Genomic DNA, 22226 nt, shown 5'->3' with positions numbered 1-22226 from the left:
TAGGGCGTAACATTGGGACATCAAATGCCCAGGTTTCTTGCAAAAAGCGCAAGTTGGCCCGGAGGAAAAACTCGAGGTCTGCCTCGGGCCCCCCGGAAGATAAGTCTGTATTGGAACTGTAGTCGTCTGATCCCTAAAAATCGTGGTATCAGATTTGTCCCCATAGTCATCTCTAGGCCGCCTCCTTGAATACTTGTTCTCCGCCCCTGATTTACCATAACTCCCCTGGCTAACTCTAGGCGGGAAGTTAGGTTTGTGGAACCTCATCCTGTGTGTCAAGGCATAGTCATCTGCCACGGTTGCTGCCTCATACAACTCTGGTACTTTCTTTTCATCCAGATGTACTTTAATGTCCACGTGGACACACTGTTTGAATTCCTCCACCAAGATCAATTGTCGCAACAGGTTGAAGTCTTTCCCAATCCCCTTCGAGTCACACCACCGATCAAACATGGTTTCCTTAATTCTGGCAAACTCCACATGGGTCTCACTCTCCCTCTTCCTGGCATTCCTGAATTTTTGCCGGTAAACTTCAGGGACCAATTCATAGGCTTTGAGTTTTCATAGGTTTCTTCACTATCTCATAATCTGCACATTGGTCATTCGGTAAAGCCGAATAGATATCTTGAGCTTTACCCACCAGAACATTTTGCACTAACATAGTCCAGGACCCCACAGGCCACTTTAGCATTTGAGCCACTTTCTCAAAGTGTAAAAAAAACTTGGCCAACTCTTTTTCATTGAAGGGTGGAGCCAGCCTCACATGCCTACCAACATCCCAAGTGTTCTGACTAGTTGTCGAACTAGCCGGCATGGATACGACTTCTCTCAGTTCTCCCATTAATTCCAACTCCTTGAGTTTAAGTTCCTTCTGATACTCCATGTCACGTTCCTTTAACTAGCTTTCGGCTCTCCTTTCCTCTGCTCTTCTTTCTTCTTCAGCTCTCCTTTCCTCTGCTCTTCTCTCCTCGAATTCTCGTTCCTGTTCTGCTATTCTTTCCTCGAGTTCCCTTTCAGCTCTCCTTTCCTCTGCTCTTCTCTCCTCGAGTTCTTTTTCAGCTCTCCTTTCCTCTGCTTTTAACCTTTACTGGCTCTGCAGTTGCATCTCCATTTTCCAGAGCTCCACATTTTCTTTTTCCTCGGGTAACCAATCCAAGGCTACCTCTTTCCATGTTCCTTGTCCCACCAGAGATTCTCCCACCAATATCTGCATCTCTGCTTTCTTCATATTAACTCGGACCTCCAAGTTAAAATATTTGGCCAATATCAAGAGTTCCGATCTTTTTAACGCTTGGAACTGTGCCTCATTAGGGGACGCCGCAAACCTTTCTGCGTCAAACACCATGGTGACTATCAGTTAACACCTGTTAAACTTCACACAAAAACTTCAAATTTTTTTTGAAAAATTTGGGAATGTTAGAAAAATTCCAAATTTGGGAATGTTAGGGAATTCTATCCCAGACAAATGTTAGGGAATTTAATCCCGGACGAGATTTAGGGAATTTAATCAGCAAAGATGAGCCCCCAATTTCTGTTACGTGCTCCTCCCCAAACCCCGGTCACGGTGTACCTCCGAGCCCCGAGAGGAGTCGGGGCAGAAAGATGTGTTATTCTGGATGTCAAAGATCAATGGTGAAACCACACCAATTGTTACCAACAAACAAGTATTGTATTAAAATCACACAAGAATAACAGGACAACAACAATAGTAATCAATTGTACAACCAATATATATTTCCTATGATGGTACCATCAGGTTCGTACAATACAACTCGCTGTGCTCCAAGTGAGCGAAAATAAGAACATTCCCCAATGTCTCTATTCCGGCATCAAGCCAAAGTCGATCCGCTCCAGCGATCGTCAGAACGATGTCTAATCGAGACCAGAATCCCGTTCGGATGACAGTCACAGTCCCGCTGCCAAACCTGCACAAAGGTGCCCTCAAGGCGACTGGGAAATCACACCCTCGGGTATGGACGTTCCACGGCTCCAAATCGGTCAACCGCATATTTCCCACTCAAAAGCCACGTTACACACGCACGCACACACACACACACACACACACACACACACACACACACACACACACACACACACACACCAGATTCACGTCTGAATGCGGTGACAATGGTTAAAGCGAAGTGAAAAACCTTGAGCGAAGCGCAAAGCGCACCAGTCAAAATGCCCAACAGCCCGTTCTCGAGGCGTAACGGCACTACGATGATTCTCCTCGGAATCAACCGCAAAACTTGACACGCAGGTTGATCTGTCGCAGCGATAACTCTGTCGCAGGAATCCCTTTCCTGGGAAACCCAAAGTTCACTCGTGACTCTTGTTCGCCAACGTTCGCTCCAGACCTCAAAGCAGCTCGGCTTCTTGTCCGACTCACTCGCTCCGCCTTCTTCTCCGCCTCTTCCTCTTCATCCTCGTCTGGTTCTGGTTTCATTTAAAACATTAACTTTTTTACCTTTTGAAAATAGTAATATCTATTTCCCTTAAACGACAACAATAATAGTACATGGAATCAAAAATGTTTACAGTGGATGAAAACCACAACAATGGAAGTGACGAATCCGTAACAATACCTAAAATTTGAATCAGGTGCACCAGCTCAGGTGCAAATGATTAGAACATCGTTCGAGAGGATCTTGGAGGAACCTGTCTTATTTAAACCTCAGACATTTAGTTTGGTTTGCTCTTTGTTGTTGAAGTGTGTGACGTCACCACGCCTAGATCAAAAGAGCTCTCTGAGGCCTTCAGAAAGAAGGTTATAGATGCCTACGAGTCTGGGAAGGGATTGAAAAAGATATCGAAACAATTTGAAATCGATCATTCGACTGTCCGGAAGATCATCTACAAGTGGAGAAGATTCCAAACAACTGCCAACTTGTTCAGGCCAGGCCGCCCCAGCAAGTTCTGCCCGAGAGCAGACCGCAAGATGCTGAAAGAAGTCTCGAAGAACCCCAGAATGTCAGCACGGGACCTACACGTAGCTCTTGCCACTGTTGATGGCAAAGTGCACGAGTCTACCATTAGAAAGAGGCTGCACAAATTTGATCTTCATGGGAGGTGTGCCAGGTGGAAACCTTTGCTGTCCAGAAAGAACATCAGGGCAAGACTAAAGTTTGCCAATGAACACCTAGGCAAAGACCAGCACTTCTGGAAAAATGTGCTCTGGACAAATGAGTCAAAGGTAGAGTTATTTGGCCACAGTACCAGAAGACATGTTTGGCGAAAACCAAAGACAGTATTTGACCACAAGGACCTGATACCAACTGTAAAGCATGGTGGTGGAAATATTATGGTTTAGGGCAGCTCTGCTGCATCAGGGCCTGGGCAGCTCACCATCATAGAATCCACTATGAATTCTTCATTGTACCAGAGGGTGCTTGAGGATAATGTGAGGCCATCTGTCGGAAAGTTGAAGCTCAACCGAACGTGGACCTTGCAACATGACAATGACCCTAAACATACCAGTAAATCCACCAAGGAATGGCTGAAAAGAAAGAAATGGAGGGTTCTGGAATGGCCAAGCCAAAGCCCGGATCTAAATCCCATCGAGATGTTGTGGGGGGATTTGAAACGAGCTGTGCGTGCAAGAAACCCCTCAAACATCGCACAGCTGAAAGAATTCTGCATGGAGGAGTGGGCAAAAATTTCTCCCAGTCGATGTCAGAGACTGGTAGACAGTTCTAAGAAACGCCTACTTGATGTTGTTTCTGCCAAAGGGGGCAATACCACCTATTAGAGCCAAGGGTGTACTTACTTTTTCCACATGCGAAATTTGCATTTATGTTTATTTAAATTATACAATGGACTACAAAATGTAAATGTTTCATGATATTTGTTATATTATATCACCTTTATCCATCAATATTGTTGAAATGAAGATCAAATAGCTGTATGTTGAAATATGTTGAAAAAGTCAAAACTTTGCATGGGGTGTACTTACTTTTTCACGTGACTATGTAGGTGGAGGGTGAATGTTTAGTGGTGGGGGGAGTAGGTAGGTGGAGGGTGAATGTTTAGTGGTGGGGGGAGTAGGTCGGTGGAGGGTGAATGTTAACCGAGTGCTGTATTTTTCCAGTATCGGTATGCAATACGAAAATATGGTATTTTTTTTTTCAGGCAAATTGAATGAAACGTCTGCAGTGTTTATAAGGCACCGATCATCACAACCACTTAAATAGGAACAAAGGACACACAGGTTGTTGAACAATGAATGATGTGGCGGTCCACAGTTGTGACCTGCAGCGCACAAACAGTTAAAGGTCACTTCCCCCAAACCCAGGGGCCGCAGGTCTCATCTGTCAGTCCTGTGTTGTCTCGTGTATTCGTCTGTACGGTGTATCCAGGTGTGTATCAGCTCCACTATGAACCTTTGATTATGTTTAAAACTATAACGACACTCTTTGACGTCACGACGTCGACCAATATGCCTCCGCCTACATTAATACATCTTACTATAATTCACCAAATGTCCGCCCGTCTGTCTGTCTGTCCGTTCGAAGGTACCGTAAAAACTGCTGAACCGATCGCAATGATATTGTTGCGGAACCCGACGTCGGCCTCGGTTCCCGTTATCGAGGGGGGGGATTAAGCCCCTCGTCTGTTACTGACCGACGTGGTCCTGGGGGTATGACGCCACGCCCGGTCGGCGCTGGGTAGGGTTTTAGGCCCACAAGTCCTATGACCTAAATACCAGCGCTTCCCGGTACGCGAAGGAACACCCCCCCCCCCCCCCCGCTCACGGCCACAGCGTAATGGATGTTGCGCCGAGCGAAGCGAACTGCGGCGTGAGCCGTTTACCAAGACTAGACCCGATTCCTTAAACGTTGGTCAAATCGTGCCACCGGTATTCAATTGGGAAATCACCAAAACGACAAGGATGTGAAGAAGAGGAAGACGAAGGCAAAAGGGTTGGAAATGCTACTATATTTATTACTATTATTTACACAATGAAAGGAACCAAGGAGAAGGAAGGATAATAAAGTAAAAACAGAAGAAGAAGAAGCGGACACAGTGCACCTTAGCTTACCTATGCAGTCTTAATTAATACCCCAGGACAAGACACACAAAACAGACTACGAGCAAACTCACACGAATGGGGAAATTGCAGGCAGGAATGGAAGGACTGGAAGGAGAGGAACGCTCCGCTCGAACCGGAGCATGGTCGGCCCGGGAGTCAGCAGCCGCCGCCCTTTCTCGATCGGCACGTTCAGCAGCCGCCGTCAACGCCCTCGCTGCGGTCGTGCGGGCTGCCGCGATACGAGCACCCTGGCGGAGTCAAAGCTGCGTGGCTCCAAGCTGGTGGTGGGGGATTTCAAGGCTGATGCTCATCTGCCGCTTCTCTGGCTCATCTCAGGACGCGTCTCCCGTCTCTCTCTGAAGCTCGTCTCAGGTGGGGGCCTCGTCGTGCGGGTTATATAAGCCCCACCCTCTAACCTTCGCGAACCTACTCGACGGTTCTCCCCACGCCCTCTCAAAGCCAAACCCCTCGTTCTGGGTTGGTCAGCAAGGGCTGGCTCACTCCTCCCCTCTATGACGAGGTGGAGACACGCCTTTCTTCTCCGAGCCGACCGCGTGCTCAATGGAGGCAAATGCAGTTGGTAATAAAGGCTTTTGGAATTTGAAAAAGGGGATCTATCTATTTGAATTCGGTGCAATGGAGTATTAATTAATGGAAGACAAAGCCTTAACCTAATACACAGAATAAGGAAATAACTACCAACAAGGAGGAAATCTATGATTGGCTAACGTGATGGTATATGACCTAACTAAGGGACGCCCTTTGACCTTTATACACAACAACTGGAGGAAGGAGGGTGATATTTTTACAACAATAAAAAAACACAATTCTCATTTCCACAACAATATTTTGGGTGGGTAATCCTGGGATCTCCAGGAGTAAAATAGGCTATTTAATTTTTCCAATTTCAGCTTTGGTCTCCAGCATTCTCAGGTTTGTACTCCCACATAACATTCACGTTCACATAACGTTCATTGTGACGATGTTGTTTTCCCGGGTGCCGCACAAACGGCTGCATCGATCGGATTCGGTGACCCCGGACAAAGACCTTTTATAAGGACACGGGTTGAATCCCTGCTTGAGAGAATTCCATCCCCCTCCTCGCCATCACGGCTGTCTCTCCAACTCACAATCCCACGAGATATGCGGAAAGGACGACCCAAAACCAATATAAACATCATTCGTATATAAACATCATTAAAAGTAAATAATGACCTCGGCCAAAGTTCAAACGACGTTTAATCTCCACATGAGAGAATTCCACATAGCTATTTGGGCGGTGAAATACGCTAACAGATCGCGATCACGATTTGAAATACTATGGAATAATATTCACCGATATGAACAGTGATGTGGCTTTTATTGAAATTTTAAAGATAATGTTTAGATTTTGATGATTTGCATGTGATATGATTTGACGGATGTTTGTATGAATCGTTTAAAATTAAAAAAGCCTTCAATATCTGATATTTTACCTTTTCATTTGGGCCTCCCAATTGAAGCCCCGCCCGCACGGCGGGTACCGTTGCTCGTCATTATAATACTTGTACCAATTTTTAATTTAAACCCATTCAGCTGTTCTGAAGTTATCACATTTTCACCTGACATGACCTCTGACCTTTAACCTCTCGACCCCAAAATTTAATCAGTTCATGTTTACATCATTATACATACCTGTACCAAGTTTTAATATAAATCTATTCAGCTGTTCTCAAGTTATCACATTTTACCTGACATGACCTCTGACCTTTAACCTCTCGACCCCAAAATTTAATCAGTTCATGTTTACATCATTTTACATACCTGTACCAAGGTTTAATTTAAATCCCTTCAGCTGTTCACAAGTTATAACATGTTTACCTGACATGACCTTCGCCCTTTGACCTCGGGACCTCAAAATCTAAATCAGTTAATCTTTACATTATTATACATAACTGTATCAAGTTTGAATTAGATCACTTCAGCCGTTCTTATGCTATAGACCAACGGCAGACTTTGACCTCTTGACCCCAAAATCGAATCAGTTCATCTTTACATCATTATACATACCTGTACAAAGTTTGAATTCGATTACTAAAGCCGTTCTGAAGTTATCGCGGCAACGAAAACCTATCACGGACGGACGGACGGACGGACGGACAACCTGAAACAATCATGCTTCCGGCGACTTCATCAACGGAGACATAAAAACTGAGGTAGGTTATGTGGTTAATGTTTATTAAACTCCACCTATTCGTACAATTACCCCCAGGTTAGCGAGAATAACCCGCTGACAATGCGTATAGTTAACACTTAGTCTTAGTGCAATAAAACCTCCACGTTCCTCTGGGGGAACACTTGAAATGATCGGGTTCGGGTGACCGGGTCCCACGGGGTAGGCGGTGTATAAGCTGAGTGCTGAATATTGGAAATTATTTTATGTGAGGAAAGGAAACGCATCTACCTTGTCAGTTTCAGTTGTTCCCCTTCATAATGTACTATTATGGAGGCGCATTAAAGTTTGAAATGTTCAACCTTCCGCCGATCATACGACACGATTTTATTTTGAAGGTGTTTTTCCCTCTCGGAAATCCCCGAAGGAGCTTTTTCTTTTCTGTGAAGGATTTTGTCCGTCGTGCTTACGTCATTAATGTTAACACCTAGACTATTTATACTGGTCCGATGTGCATTATTAATTAGCTCTGTTAATAAAATGAGAGATAACGCAATTGCACCGCCGAACGGTGAGCAAGAGCAATATTAATATCGCGAACGAACTATACGTGATGACGTAAACAACAATCACGCCTGGTAGGATGTTTTTAATGACGTAACTACGTTGCTTCCGATATTGTGAGGGTGCAATATTGCGACGACGCGATGACGTCAACTCGCTGGCCGTTCCGGGTCTCCTGCCGTCGACCAACTGGAGGCGCCATCTTCTCGGCTCGGCCAATACACCGCAGCGAGAGGCGCAGCCGAGCTGCAGGGCCACCAACCAACCAACCGGCCGGCCACGCGCGAGTGAGTCCCTCCCTCTGTGTTCTGGCCGAACGGCTCCTCCCAGAGTCCCTCCCTGGAGAGGCCGAGACGACGGCGAGACCTCGTCGGGGTCGCTTTTGTGCGGACGATCGTGGTTATCGGATCGTAATGGCGGAAGGCGCGGACGGCTCTCGGCGCGCGCACACGGGTCTCGGTTCGTACGTGATCCTTGGTCCATTCGCACCCTCGACCCGCTACGTTCATGAGCGGGAAAAACGAACTCGGTTGCTTTCGCATTATCTCACCCAGAATATTTGCAAATATGTTCGTGACGTCACTCGACGAGTTTTAATATATGTGTGTGTGTATGTATGTATGTATATGTGTGTATGTATGTATGTATATGTCTGTCTATGTATGTATGTATGTATGTATGTATATGTGTGTGTGTGTGTGTGTGTGTGTGTGTGTGTGTGTGTGTGTGTGTGTGTGTGTGTGTGTGTGTGTGTGTGTGCGCGTGCATATATATATATATATATATATATATATATATATATATATATATATATATATATATATATATATATATGTGTGTGTGTGTGTGTGTGTGTGTATTCATGTGTATGTATATGTGTGTATGTATATGTGTGTGTGTATACAGGGCCGGCCCTAGGATTTTGGTGGCCCGAAACAAGATTTTGTTTGTGGCCCCAAAACACTCCCAGCGCAACCACCAAATCACACACTGCTCACAACTGAGTGGAGACACACACACACACACACACACACACACACACACACACACACACACACACACACACACACACACACACACACTGAAGATGGACAAATTAATTAACAACAAATCTCTTACTTTATTTGAAAACAATGTATATTAAAAATATATTAAAATTTGAGAAGTTAAGAAACAATTAAGTAGACAATGACAAATGAACACCAATAAAAACAAAAATATTTTGACAATTAAATAGCAATGAACAATCAATATGAGTGCAAAATATTCAAAATAAATAAAGTGAATACGACAAAAGTGTTAACTATTGTACAAAACAACAGCTATAGGCTACTGTGGAAACTATAGCGATCCATCCTTTCACCACCATCCAACATCAGTGAGAAAGTCCTCAAAATCTTTGCCTCCTTGATTTTCTTGAAGCAAAATCGTGAATGACATCATCGTAAGATACCTGCCTGCCAACCTCATGGTTCATACTGATGATGGCAAGTCCAGTGAGGCGGTCTTGTGCCATAGATGATCGCAGGTATGTCTTTATGCTTTGAAAAGCTTCTTTCAGCTGATGCCACTGGCAGGGTTCAGGCAATCCTCAGGGATATCCAAAGATTTGGATACAACTCTGTCAGTTCCTTCTTGTGGACAAAGTCCAGCAGATCAAATGCAGTCATCCTGTTTGTGGGTAACTGAGGAAGGTTCCTGATTTCCATGGCCAGCTCTCTCCCATCAATGTCAGCTTCCTCTCCACTCCTCAGTGTGTTCTCAAGCTCCTCACATTGTTTCTCCAGTGCTTCATCATCCAAGGTTGGGAAGTTTTGCAGTACCCCAAACTTGCTTTTAACTTGTCCGTTTCAAACCGGTCGTCCAAAGATGCAATGGCAGAGTCGACGACCACATTGAAAAATATGGTCTCTAGCCTCTTCAGGGCATCCCTGACTGGCTCATCCGGTGCTTCATAGGCAAAGTGAGTCTTCGTGCTTCGCAGTCTCTTCTTGAGTACGGTCTCCACATGCATTTCCTCACATGCATCTTTTGCAGAAGCTTGTGCAGCAGCAAAGCCATCGTTTCTGTAGCTTAACAGATGGCTCTTAGTACTCTCCAGGAGGTTGACTGCCACATCCAACTGCATTGTGGAAGACTGCAGTAGCTTGCTGACTGTTGATCTTGGAGAGGACGTCATGCCACACAACTGTGCAAATCTGGAATCTGAACGACCCAACCTCCTCTGCCAAAGATTGAGCCTCGATTTTTGTGATGGCATCTGTTGCCTTTTCCCTGACTTCTAACAATGCATCCCTTATGCCAGATGCCTGGTTGCGCAAAGGGATGATGCTGTTGACACGGCTCTCCCACCTCGTCTCACTCCAGGACTTTACAGTAATGGTGACGTGCCGTTTCAAAAGGGCCCATCTCTGGGGAGCAGCTGAGAATAGAGTGTAGATCTTGTGAACATTGCCAAAGAAACTGGTAGCATCTATAGAGTTCTTGGCAGCATCAGCCACAACAAGATTCAATGTACGAGCCCCACAGGGGACATACAGGGCACGAGGGTTCTTCACCAAAAGCCTTGCCTGCACTCCTTTGTTTTTGCCCTTCATGTTGCCACCATTGTCGTATGATTGCCCTCTGCAATCACTGAAGGGAATGTTCAGCTCTTCCAGGCTGCTCAAAATGAGAGCAGACGACCCAAGACCTGTCGATTCGGGTGCAACCAGGAAGCCCAAAAAGTGCTCCTTGATCTCAGGTGTTTCTTCCAGCTTGACTGTTCTGATCACAACAGACATTTGCTCCAGGTGGCTGAGATCTGGGGTACAATCCAAAATTATGGCATAGTATTTGGACAGTTTAATTTCAGCCACCATTCTCTCCATCATTTTGTCACTGATGCAAGTAATCAGTTCATTTTGAATTGTTTTGCCTCAGTAGGTGGCATGAGAATTCATTCCATTTTCAACTTGGCTGACGTGTTGCCTCATTACTGGGTCAAACTTGGCTAAAAGCTCTACCTCTTTCAAGAAGTTGCCATTATTCTGACTGTACAAAGTGTCAACAGTTCCCCTGAGAGCCAGGTTTCTTTCTGCTAATGACTGAATAATGGCGACCAGGCGATTGAGAACCTCCCTCCAGCGTTTTTGTGATGCTTCTATAAGGGACATTTCTACCTGGTCATTTGTCTTCCCTTTCTTGAGTCGAAGCTCCAGTTCATTCCATGTGACCATATGCTTTGTGTGATCAGGGTTGTTTTCATGGGTTTTCAACAAGGCCCCAATGTTCATCCACTCTGACAGTCCCTCTTTAACCAACTTGTATGTCTTGCTGGAGAACAGTTTGCAACAGAAGCAGTAAACTGCATTGTTTTTCCTGGAGTAGACGAGCCAGCTCCGCTTAATTTTTTCCTCATTTACCAGTGTCCTGTATGTGTAGTGGTGATGAAAACGTCTACCGTCCTGCCTTCTGGGAAAGGTGAATGCTGGGTCAACCTGAAACGGCCTTCTGCGTACAATATCTGTCCTGTCTGCATCTGACAGGATGGATGGCCAGTCAAATGGATCTTGCGGTTGTGCTGCAACTGGATATTGGGAGGTGGCAGATGGAATATCAGTGGATGATGTAGAAGGCTGTGGTACCTCAGTTACGACCTCTGCAGCAGACACAGTCACCTCAAGAGGAGGGAGTACATGCCCCTGAAGTTTCTGAATCTGACGATGTTCCCTCAGCAGCAGTCATGTCAGTTGATGAGGTAGATGGTCCTGGTGCAGCTGATGTTGCTCCAAAATATTTCAATAATGCCCCTGAAAAGATTATTATTATTTTTTAAATATAGGCTGGAAGACATTACATGGGTATGTTATATGTATCTTCCAGGCCTATTTATATGTAGTCAGTTTATCCAAATAATGCCTATTTGGAACAGGCATGTTTTGAACGGGCACTGCACTAGTTATTTTAAAAGACGACTTTAATGTTGCAAGAAAAACGACTGTCACATTCATTCAATCAGAACAAACAAACAATCACATACCTTTATCCCGTGTTCTTTTTACCATCTCCAATTTTCTCTTCTTCCGCCCTTGAGCGCCAGACGTAAATTTTATTTTAGGAGCCATTTGTGTCCAAGTGAAAAACAACTTCTACAAATTTCAGAAAATTAATTAAAAATACAAAACTAGAATATCTTCGTTGGATAAGTGTTCACACCCCTGAGTTAATACTTGGTGGAAGCACCTATGACAGCAATTATGGCTGAGTCTGTTGGGATAGTCTCTTCCAACTTTTCACACCTTGATTGGGATTTCACACCTTCTGTACAAAAAAAAAAAAAAAAAAAAAAAAAAAAAAAAAAAAAAAAAAAAAAAAAAAAAAAAAAAAAAAAAAAAAAAAAAAAAAAAAAAAAAAAAAAAAAAAAAAAGAAAAAAAAAAAGTTGACCCTGGTGTTGGGCTAGCGGCTAGGGTGCCAGCTTAGGATCCTAGGATCCTGGGTTCGAATCTCGGTCGATCGCCGAATTAACGCCAGGGGGGTTGACTCAGCCTGTCATCCTTCCGAGGTCGGCTAATTGAGTACCAGTTCACTGGTAATTCCCTGTTTGTCGTTGAAGGCGGCAAAAAGGGTTGGCGTCAGGAAGGGCATCCGGCCGTAAAACATTGCTTCAAAAAGGGGACCAAAAAAAAACAACAACTACCACGGTCCCCGAAAAGGCCAACCCCCGCTTTGCGGGGAAAAATGGCCTCTAAACGGTGGTTTTTTTTTTTTTTTTTTTTTTTTTTTTTTTTATTGGGCAATATTTGCCCATTCTTCTGTACAAAACTCAGTCAAGTTGCGTGGAGAGCATTGATGGACAGCAATCTTCAAGTCATGCCACAGATTTTCGATTGGAATTAGGTCGGGGCTTTGACTGGACCACTCAAGGACATTTATCTTTCTTTCTTTTTTTGTATGCAGTCAAGGCTTGTGTTAAGAGCCACCACATGAGAGAGAGAGAGAGAGAGAGAGAGAGAGACAGAGACAGAGACAGAGACAGAGACAGAGAAAGAAAGAAAAAGAACACACAAGCACAACAACAGTAGAGAACAGGAATGTTGGGTGGGAGGTCTACATGGTATAAAGCAAGCTGGAAAGAGCAATCAGAGATTTCAGACCCTCGCCAGGACGTGTTTTCAGTGTTTTGTTTAAAAAAAAAAAAAAAAAAAAAAAAAATTTTTGTGTTAAAACAAATATGGCGGCTGAACCACATGACCGATGACGTCTTAAAAAAAAAAATTCTCCACCAATTTATCCCCAGATGATGCTCAACAAATTTCATCTTGATCAGATGACGTTTTGTACTTGTCGAATTATGACGTCATAATGTAGGCACCTATGACATCATTAACATATTTTATTCCCCATGGAGAGTTCTTCACAATGAGTCATGTATAAATTTTGCTGTGCAGTGCTTTCAGAGATATAGAGGTGCAAAGTTTTTTGGTTTTTCCAAGATGGCGCCCATACCACGTGACCTATGACGTCATAATTATCATTAAAACATTCCACAGGTGGAGTTGCACCTATGGTGAAAATTTCCTGTCAATTGGACCAACGGTTGCAGAGAAAATCATATTTATTCTGTGTGGACAAACAAACAGACAGACAAAAAGACAGACAGACAAACAAATGGACTCAAATGCAATACCCTCTCCTCAGGCAAGGGCAATGAACACAACTAGGAATTTCAGGAAAGAAGTTGGGGATTCAAAGAGGTGGATTTGGGGTGTTTTTCATGGGGGTAGAAAAGATCAAGGTTTTGTATGAGGGAAGATAAGAAATGCTGGTGAACAGCTGTTTTGAAGACCTGGAGGGAGGAGATGGATTGAAGAGTGTGTGGGGAAAAAAGAGGAATGAAAGTGTGAACGTGAGCAGAGAGTCTTGATTTTGGCAATTTCACCAGAAGAGAGTTGCTGGCAGATCTTGTACGTCCTGCAGGAATATTTGGGGGACAGAGCACAGACAGAGTTGGGGGAGCTAGGCCGGAGAGGAGTCTGTAGAAGACAAAGACCACCAACCTGTAAGAGTGAAAGGCCCTCAGAATCAGCTTCATCGCAGGAGATTCCAATGATCCTGAAAGCTTTGGATTCTATAGTGTGAAGCCGAGCTAGGTGTGAGGCAGGAACACCAGCCCAGAGGGGAGAGCAGTATTCCATCAAGCTGCAGATGAAAGCTTTGTATGTGGTGAGGAGCTCAGGTGTGCCAAGGAAGGACTTCGCACGACGGAGGATGCCCAGTCGGCGACTGGCTTTGGAGGCCAGATTGGAAATGTGGTTTTCCCAGGAAAGATCATGGCAGATAGTGAGACCCAAAAGCTTGAGTGACAGAACTTATTGGAGAGGATTGTTCAGAAAGTAGATGGGAGGGTTGTCCAGACGGTCTTTTCGGAGAGACAAAGTGAGAGTGTGAGGTTTGTCAGTATTGAAAGACATGTTCCACTTGTTTGACCAGTCTGTGATTTTGTCCAGGTCTGCAGAGAGTGAAGAGGCTGCAGACTGCTGATCTGAGGGATGAGGAACGGAGCGGCAGAGAGTGGAGTCAACAGCAAAGAGATAGAGAGGATTTTCCAGAGAGTCGGAGAGATCATTGATGAAGACCAGAAAAAGCACAGGGCCCAGAACACTACCTTGGGGAACTCCAGTCTGAACAGGAAGGGGAGATGAGAGAATTCCATTCAGGGCCATACGTTGACTGTGACCAGAGAGGAAGTTGGCAAGCCATGTGAGGAGGTTTCCATGGATACCATAGGAGGAGAGTTTGGTGAGCATGGCGGGGTGCCAGACCGTATCGAAGGCACGAGATATGTCAAGGGAGACAGCTCTGAGTTCCGGTTTGGCGTTGAGGGCCTCCATCCGTTGTTGAGACAGCAGAAGCAGCATGTCCAGAGTAGAGTGACCTGGTCTGAATCCAAATTGATGATCGGAGATCAAGCCATTGGAGAAGAGGAAAGATTTGATATCCGAAGCAATGATGGATTCCATGACTTTGCTGATAATTGGGAGCAGGCTAATTGGTCTGTAGTTGCAAGGATCTGTTTTTGCACCTTTTTTGTGTAAAGCGGTGATGTTGGCTGATTTCCAAGCTTTAGGCAGATGACCTTGAGCAAAAGAGAGGGTGAAGAGAACAGAGAGAGGGTGAGATAGAGCGGTAGAGCAGGATTTTCGGACCTGTGGGCTGATGCTCTCTGGTCCAGTTGTAGAATCAGAGTTGAGGTTTGACAGAGACTTCTCCACCTTGATGGTGGAGTTTTTGGATTTATTTCTCGCTTCCTCTCCTCAGGCACTCGCTATACATGGCCGCCATTGTTTCGTGAATTTCTTCATAGCTCCCCCTCCTCGGACACTCGCTATACACCGCCTCAATTGCTTATGGATTTGTTTCCAGCTGCAACTCCTTTGCATAAAGATTTTTATGTTCCATGTTACTTACATCTGATTAAACTGCAAAGTTGACTCTGTGGCCTGTTGTGTCATTAACCCCTTCCTGCTCTGTCTTTCCTAGGTAATAAGGCATGGAGCATTTTCCTGCCACCAGCCAAGCTTCCGGTGAAGCTATGACCATGGTGGCAGGACAGATAGCGCAGCAGGTATTGACGTAGAGCATGCAGGGAGCATTTTCTTTGTAACCTCCACGAATGTGTTGAGAAAATGCTCAAATTTGTTGATCTCCATATGCAGGTGCAAAATCAGCCTTTGATGGTGCAGGTGAGTGGGGGCCAGCTCCTCACGCCAACAGGCCAGCCTATCATGGTGCAGGCGATGACTCCGGGCCAAACACCGACCTTGGTCCAACTACCCATATCCGGCACGCAAGGCATCCAGCAGGTGGGAATGCATGGCATTGCACTGCTTGCAATGAGCAACTATGAAGTGTAAAGTTGGAAAGTTAGTTTAACATTTATTTGTTACAAAGTGTAAAATTGACCAGTTTGCTGTGGCCTTTACAACAACAACAACAACAACAACAACAGGCATTTTAAAGGCCATTTTCCCTGCAAGAGCGGGGGTTAGTTAGCCTTGCGGTCCCCATGTCAATCATGACAATGTGGCCTTTAACAGTATCGTATTCTCCCCCATATAAGTCGATACTTTCCCTGAAAGTTGAGGCCTCGACTTGTATTCAGAATCGACTTATCGATGGGTTAAGACATTGAATAGCATAAATTTTAAAAAACCTCAAACTGTGATCTTTTCTGAAATAAATTGTATAATTGTTAATTGAAACACCCAAGAGAAATCATTGCCTGGAACATTTGCTGATTGGGTGAGTAATTAAATATTGATGTGCTCACTCACACATGCAAAATGATCAAATCAGTAAGGAGCACAAACTCACCAATTATGTTTGATCCATCTCTTTCAATCCCAATCATGTATATCCATCCTTACTACGTCATCTCGAAATGCCTCCTGTTAAGTCATGCAAGTTGTTCTTTCTAAGTTAGAAGGTGTTAAGTTATTTAAGGAAAATGTTCGTTCACAGGAAATAGACGTTGTCAGTGAGAAATGTTTTTGGGACTGGCAAATGTAATGATCTATGTTTGAGCTAGTAGTGGGGGGGGGGGGGGGGGGGGGGGGCAATGTTTTCAAGTTCGTGTGCAGTTCATGTTAATTTTGGGCAACCACTATAAATGTATTCTACTGGGTCCTACTAATCGGAAAAATGATGTCGCCATTTTTTTTCTGTTGACCTTCAGTGACCTTTACTCAAGGTCAAAGTTCAAACATCATTACAGTGACCATACTTCATCCAAAGTATATCAACCTGAGTACCAAAATGTGGTAAATTTCAAAAGGAACATTGGTTATGACATTTGTTTCGTCATTTGACCTTTCGTTTTTTTTCAATATGCAAATGAGCTAATTAGAGACAAAAATATGCATAATTAGCATACCCTATTAAACATATATCCCGGTTACACATATAATGGCTAGTACATCCCGTCTCCAGAAAATGTTATTTTCCAGAAATATCCAGAAAATGTAACTGAGACTAGTCAAAATAATTATTAAATGTGTCTGAATGATAAAACGTTTTGTTAATGAGGCAAAAGGAGATCTCAGGAGATCTTGCGGGGAGGTCACGATTTTTCGAAGCTGTCCCGATCTTCACGCACGCTCGAAGTTAAAGTAATTGTTCACAATTGTATTTTTTTCGAAACTGTATTTATCTTATGTGTGTGTACCTAAAGTACGTCCCTTAGAAGATTAATTATCGGTGTTAATCTTTCATACCTGCATATAATAGTCGAGTATTTTGTGCCACGTTATTTTGCGGCCTAGTTCTTGAAGATTCCGACCTTGAGGCTTGTTTTCTCCCAGTGGTCGATTGTGGTCCTTCTACTCTCGTTCTCTGTCTTTTCCCAGTCTTTTCACCCCATACTTCCTTGTTTAAATTCTTAACTAAAAAAAAAAACTAAAAAAAAACATTTCCTTCTTTGTTCTTTTTGTTCATTCGTTCTGCGACCACGTGTTTCACCCCCATTTCACCCCCATTTTCATGCCATTCCCCAGATCTGTTTTGCCCTGTTCCTTTTGCTGACACCTTTTGCCCTGTTCACGTGACTCGTGGTTGTCCCTCTCGGCTCCCTCTCCCCATTGTTATTTTTGTGAATATTACATTGTTCTTCACGGTTCTGCTTAAATATGTTTTAACTTTCCCCTGCAGTGTTTACAACATGCTGTTTTTCTTCCTATTTAAAAGGCTCTTTTCAATTTCCTCTCCAACTCATTCCACTTCAAAAAAATATTCAATCTCTTATAATTCTAAATCACTACATGCTTTAAATTCACATTCATTCCACCCCTCCTCCATCGTTCTTAAACGGATCGCTAACTTGAAAATCACAATAAACCCAATTTGTTATCAATGTTCGTCTTTCATTAACCATCCACTTTCTAAACGCCCCCCTTGCCCTTCCCCTCCAAATCTCCCCCCTTGCCCCTCCCCTCCTGAACTCCACCCTTGCCCCTCCCCTCCTGAACTCCCCCCTAACTCCTCCCCTTCAAATCTCCCCCCCGACCATACCTCTCCAATTCTCCCCCTTCCCACCTCCTTCTCAAAGCTGCCTCCTCCCCACTTCATCTCCCTTCTATCTCATACCTCCACCTCCCCCAACCTTCTACTTTCCTCTGCCCCCCCCCCCCTCCCACACTGTGCCTCATCCCATCACCATCAAACCTTTCGTCCTCCTCATCCTGCCCTTTCTTGTAACTCTTCTGTAATCTCTGACACACTATCAACTGCTCTTCCGACTTCCTCCTCTCATCACCGTCTCTCCTCATTAACGATATGGACCTCAAACATCCGAGGCCTTCGCTCAAACCTGATTGATCTCTCCATTCAGGTTGCTTCTGACAATCCAGACTTGATCTGCTTAACAGAAACATTCCTCCTTCAAGATTTCTCTGATTCCTTAATATCTCTTCCTGGTTACTCCCACCTCCGGTATGATAGACCTGAGCCTCGTCCTGGTGGTGGGGTTGATATCTTTATCAAAAACTCTCTTCCTCACTCCCCTTGCACTGCCCTCTCTCCACCCCACCCCCAGGAGTACCTCGGGCTATGGCTTCCTCTCCGCTCCCACCTTTTGTTCATATGTGTTCTGTACCATCCTCCAAACAGTGATGACTCCATTTACATGTCGCTGTCTGACAACATGGACCAACTTCTATCAACTCATCCCAACTCTCTCTTCCTCATATGTGGCGACTTCAACTGTCATCATGCCAGCTGGCTGGGTGTGGGTTCCTCTCTCACCAGCTATGGCACCTCAGCAAAGGACTTCTGTGACTCATTGGGACTGACACAATCTGTCAATTTCCCGACCCGGATCTCAGTCAATGGAGTATCTTCTCTTCTAGACCTGGTTATGACAAACTTCGCTGCAAATGTCTGCTGCTCTTCTTCTGTTCCAATCGGTTCTTCTGATCATGTGCTTGTTAAAGTGGACATCTCTCTGGCCATTCTCAGAGAGCCTCCTCAGCGTCGATGAGTCTGGCATTTCACTCAGGCCGACTGGCACGCGCTGCAAGCAGCCATCAATCATCTGGACTAGTCTCCCATCTCTACTGCCTCTGACATCAATTCTTCCTGGGAATTCTTCCAAAACAAACTGCTCTCTCTCTCTCTCATGCACAGATTTATCCCATCTCGTCTTCAGTTGTCTTACCCTTCCTCCCGTCCATGGTACACTGAATCTTGTGGTGAGGTAGTTGCCCTGAAACAACTTGTCTTTGCCTCTTGGAAGGCAAATCCAACTGAAGGCAATCTCAGTTGCTTCCACCAAGCTCGGACCAAGTGTGTGTCTACTGTCTACCCTCAGGAGTGCCAGGAAGCACTATCTCTCCACACTCAAGAATGAACTCTCAAACCTGTCTCCTTCCTCCAAATCCTGGTGGCATCTGGTCAAATCCGTTTCTGGTGTTTGTTCTACCTCCATCCCCTCACTCACCTCAAATGGCTACACAGTTGACACCGCACGTAATAAAGCTGAAGACCCCAACTCTGTGTTTGCCTCAAAATCTTGTGTCCCAAACCCATATCTCTGTTCCCACCTTACCCAGTCGAACCCAACTGCTCCTGGACTCTGTGTCCTTTTCTCCTGACAAGGTGGAGCAGTTTTTGTCAAACCTCGACTCTGATTCTGCAACTGGACCAGACGGCATCAGCCCACGGGTCCTAAAATCCTGCTCTGCCGCTCTATCTCACCCTCTCTCTGTTCTTTTCACCCTCTCTTTTGCTCAAGGTCATCTGCCAGCATCTTGGAAATCAGCAAACATTACCGCTTTACACAAAAAAGGTGCAAAAGCAGATCCTTGCAACTACAGACCAATCAGCCTGCTCTCAATTATCAGCAAAGTCATGGAATCCATCTTTGCTTCGGATATCAAATCCTTCCTCTTCTCCAATGGCTTGATCTCCGATCATCAATTTGGATTCAGACCACGTCATTCTACTCTGGACATGTTGCTTCTGCTGTCTCAACAATCGATGGAGGTCCTCAATGCTAAACAGGAAATCAGAGCTGTCTCCCTTGACATATCACGTGCCTTCGATACGGTCTGGCACCCAGCTCTGCTCACCAAACTCTCCTCCTATGGTATCCAGGAAATCTCCACGCTTGGCTTGCCGACTTCCTCTCTGGTCCTAGTCAACGTGTGGCCCTGAATGGATTTCTCTCATCGCCCCTTCCTGTTCTAGCTGGAGTTCCCCAAGGTAGTGTTCTGGGCCCTGTGCTTTTTCTGGTCTTCATCAATGATCTCTCCGACTCTCTGGAAAATCCCCTCTATCTCTTTGTTGATGACTCCACTCTCTGCCGCTCCATTCCTCATCCCTCAGATCGGCAGTCTGCAGCCTCCTCACTCTCTGCAGACCTTGACAAAATCACAGACTGGGCAAACAAGTGGAACATGTCTTTCAATCCTGACAATTCTCACACTCTTACTATGTTTCTCCAAAAAGACCGACTGGAAAACCCTTCCATCTACTTTCTCAACAATCCTCTCCAAGAAGTTCTGTCACTCAAGCTTTTGGGTCTCACTATCTGCATGATCTTTCTTGGGAAAATCACATTTCCAAGCTGGCCTCCAAAACCAGTCGCCGACTGGGCATTCTCCGTCGTGCGAAGTCCTTCCTTGGCACACCTGAGCTCCGTGCCGGTCACCCCGTTCGAGGAGAAGACCCGACCGATAGAAAACAACGGAGGGACTCCCGACGGGGAGCGGCAAAGATTCAGGGTGAAGCCGCAGCCTCCTCCAGTTATTTACTCTCGTTTTACGAATTACGGTGTTTGTCTTCATTTAAGGCATTTTTAAGACATTACGCCCGGTTTACGTCAAAAACCGAGTTACGTCACGGCTTATGGAACCAATTAATGACGTAGGCCGGGGTATTACTGTACTTTGAATGAAGTATGGTCACTGTAATGACGTTTGAACTTTGACTTTGAGTCAAGGTCACTAAAGGTCCACAGAAAAAAATGGCGACATCATTTTTCCGATTAGTAGGACCCAGTAGAATACATTTATAGTGGTTGCCCAAAATTAACATGAACTGCACACGAACTTGAAATTGAGTACATAGGCCCCCCCACTATGATGTGGATAATGATTCTGAAGCTGGTTTGAAATACTGTATCTCTATATGGTAACAACCACGTTGAAAAAACTATTTACATTCCTGATTTTATCTGAAAGGTCATCCCACAAAGTAGTTCAAATAATATTGTTACAGATTTGGGAACCCCCCCTTCACTTGTAAATATCCCCCTTTGTAATATAATCCCCTTTTATTAATTATTAAATATCGCACCCTAGGCCATCGCAACACGCAGCCAATCTTAGAATCATCTTGCTAATTATTTCCTATTCTATGTTTAATTAAGGCTCTGTATCCACTAGATTGACACCACGTTGCATTAACAAATAAGGATAGCTCCCCCTTCAATGATTCCATACCCCAGCAAACTCTCTCTCTCTGCAAAGCAGCTCGACAAGCGTGGGGTGCGCGCCCTCTCAACTGGCCTGGGTTTGAAAGCGGCGTTCACCGCCATTTTTGAACATGTGCTCCGTGCTCTGTTTGAACAAGAAGGGCGGGGTCGCCGAGAAGAGGCGTGACCGTGGCTCGCCACGAGGGCGTAGCTGTTCAGCTCCATTGCCTAATAAGGCTACCAATAGAGCACGGGGGCGGGACCCAAACGGCCGAGGGCGTGTCACGACCCCGCTTAATATATGCGTTTGAGGATCGCGCAAGAGAGAGAAGGTTTGAGACCAGCAGAGGCGACAAGTGCGCAGCAAAAAGAGATCGTGCCTTACCTGCGAGGGGAAACCCCAGTATTATACCCAGAGAGGGAGAGTCGTGGCGTCGACGCAACCACGTTGGTTCCAGCGGTTGTCGGGTTCGCTCCAAAACCAACGGCGCGAGGTCGGTGCGGCACCTCGACGGCTGAACGAGCCGAACCGGCCGCTTTTGCCAGCTGAACGGACCTTCTCCTGCCATTCCTGTCATCATCCCCGTGTGAATCTGTCTTTGTTTGTTCTGTCCTGGGTATAAGTAAGACTGTATAGATAAGGCTGCCCTGTGTCTTTTTACATCCATCTATCTTTGTACAGCTTTGATCTTTCTTTTCCTCTGGTGTTTGTTATAATAAATGTGTGTTCCTTCTCCAAGCTTTGGTTTCGTCTTCATCCAGTTGCTTTAGTCTTTTCTTTCCATTGGTCTGCGTGGCACGATTAAAACCGCTATAATCGGGTTAGTCATTGTTAACGGCCTGGGTCATGACTCGCTTCGCTCGGCGTGTCCATTACCGTCGCGACCCGGGCGGGGCTGTCTCCTCACTGGTTGGGAGGTCACGGTAAGCAGGTATTCGGGGGGTCTTTTTTGGGGGTCTCTGGCCCGATTACCCTGATCGTGGCTGACCACCAGTGACGTCACAGAGCCCCAGGATCGGCGACGGCCAG

General features: G+C 45.2%; 1 protein-coding gene across 5 annotated transcripts in view; it reads left to right on the top strand.

Moving 5' to 3' along the window:
• The window catches only part of NFYA (nuclear transcription factor Y subunit alpha), a 50716-nt gene that overhangs the window by 4115 nt on the left and 24375 nt on the right, over window positions 1–22226 (top strand). For 2 of the 5 annotated variants that reach the window (XM_078780283.1, XM_078780452.1), the window contains exons 1-3: window positions 7875–8032; window positions 15268–15352; window positions 15444–15590. In XM_078780283.1, coding sequence (XP_078636409.1) covers window positions 15278–15352; window positions 15444–15590 — 222 coding nt within the window. In that variant the 5' untranslated portion in view covers window positions 7875–8032; window positions 15268–15277. Of the gene's footprint in view, window positions 1–7874; window positions 8033–8067; window positions 8209–15267; window positions 15353–15443; window positions 15591–22226 lie in introns of those variants that run through there. The other 3 variants (XM_078780325.1, XM_078780377.1, XM_078780415.1) reach the window with 3 other exon arrangements.

The sequence above is a fragment of the Myxine glutinosa genome, chromosome 1 (genome assembly GCF_964187855.1).
Source record: "Myxine glutinosa chromosome 1, kmMyxGlut1.1, whole genome shotgun sequence".
Classification (NCBI taxonomy): domain Eukaryota; kingdom Metazoa; phylum Chordata; class Myxini; order Myxiniformes; family Myxinidae; genus Myxine; species Myxine glutinosa.
Note: the sequence above shows the minus strand (reverse complement) of the source record. Positions and strands in the feature narration are given on the sequence as shown.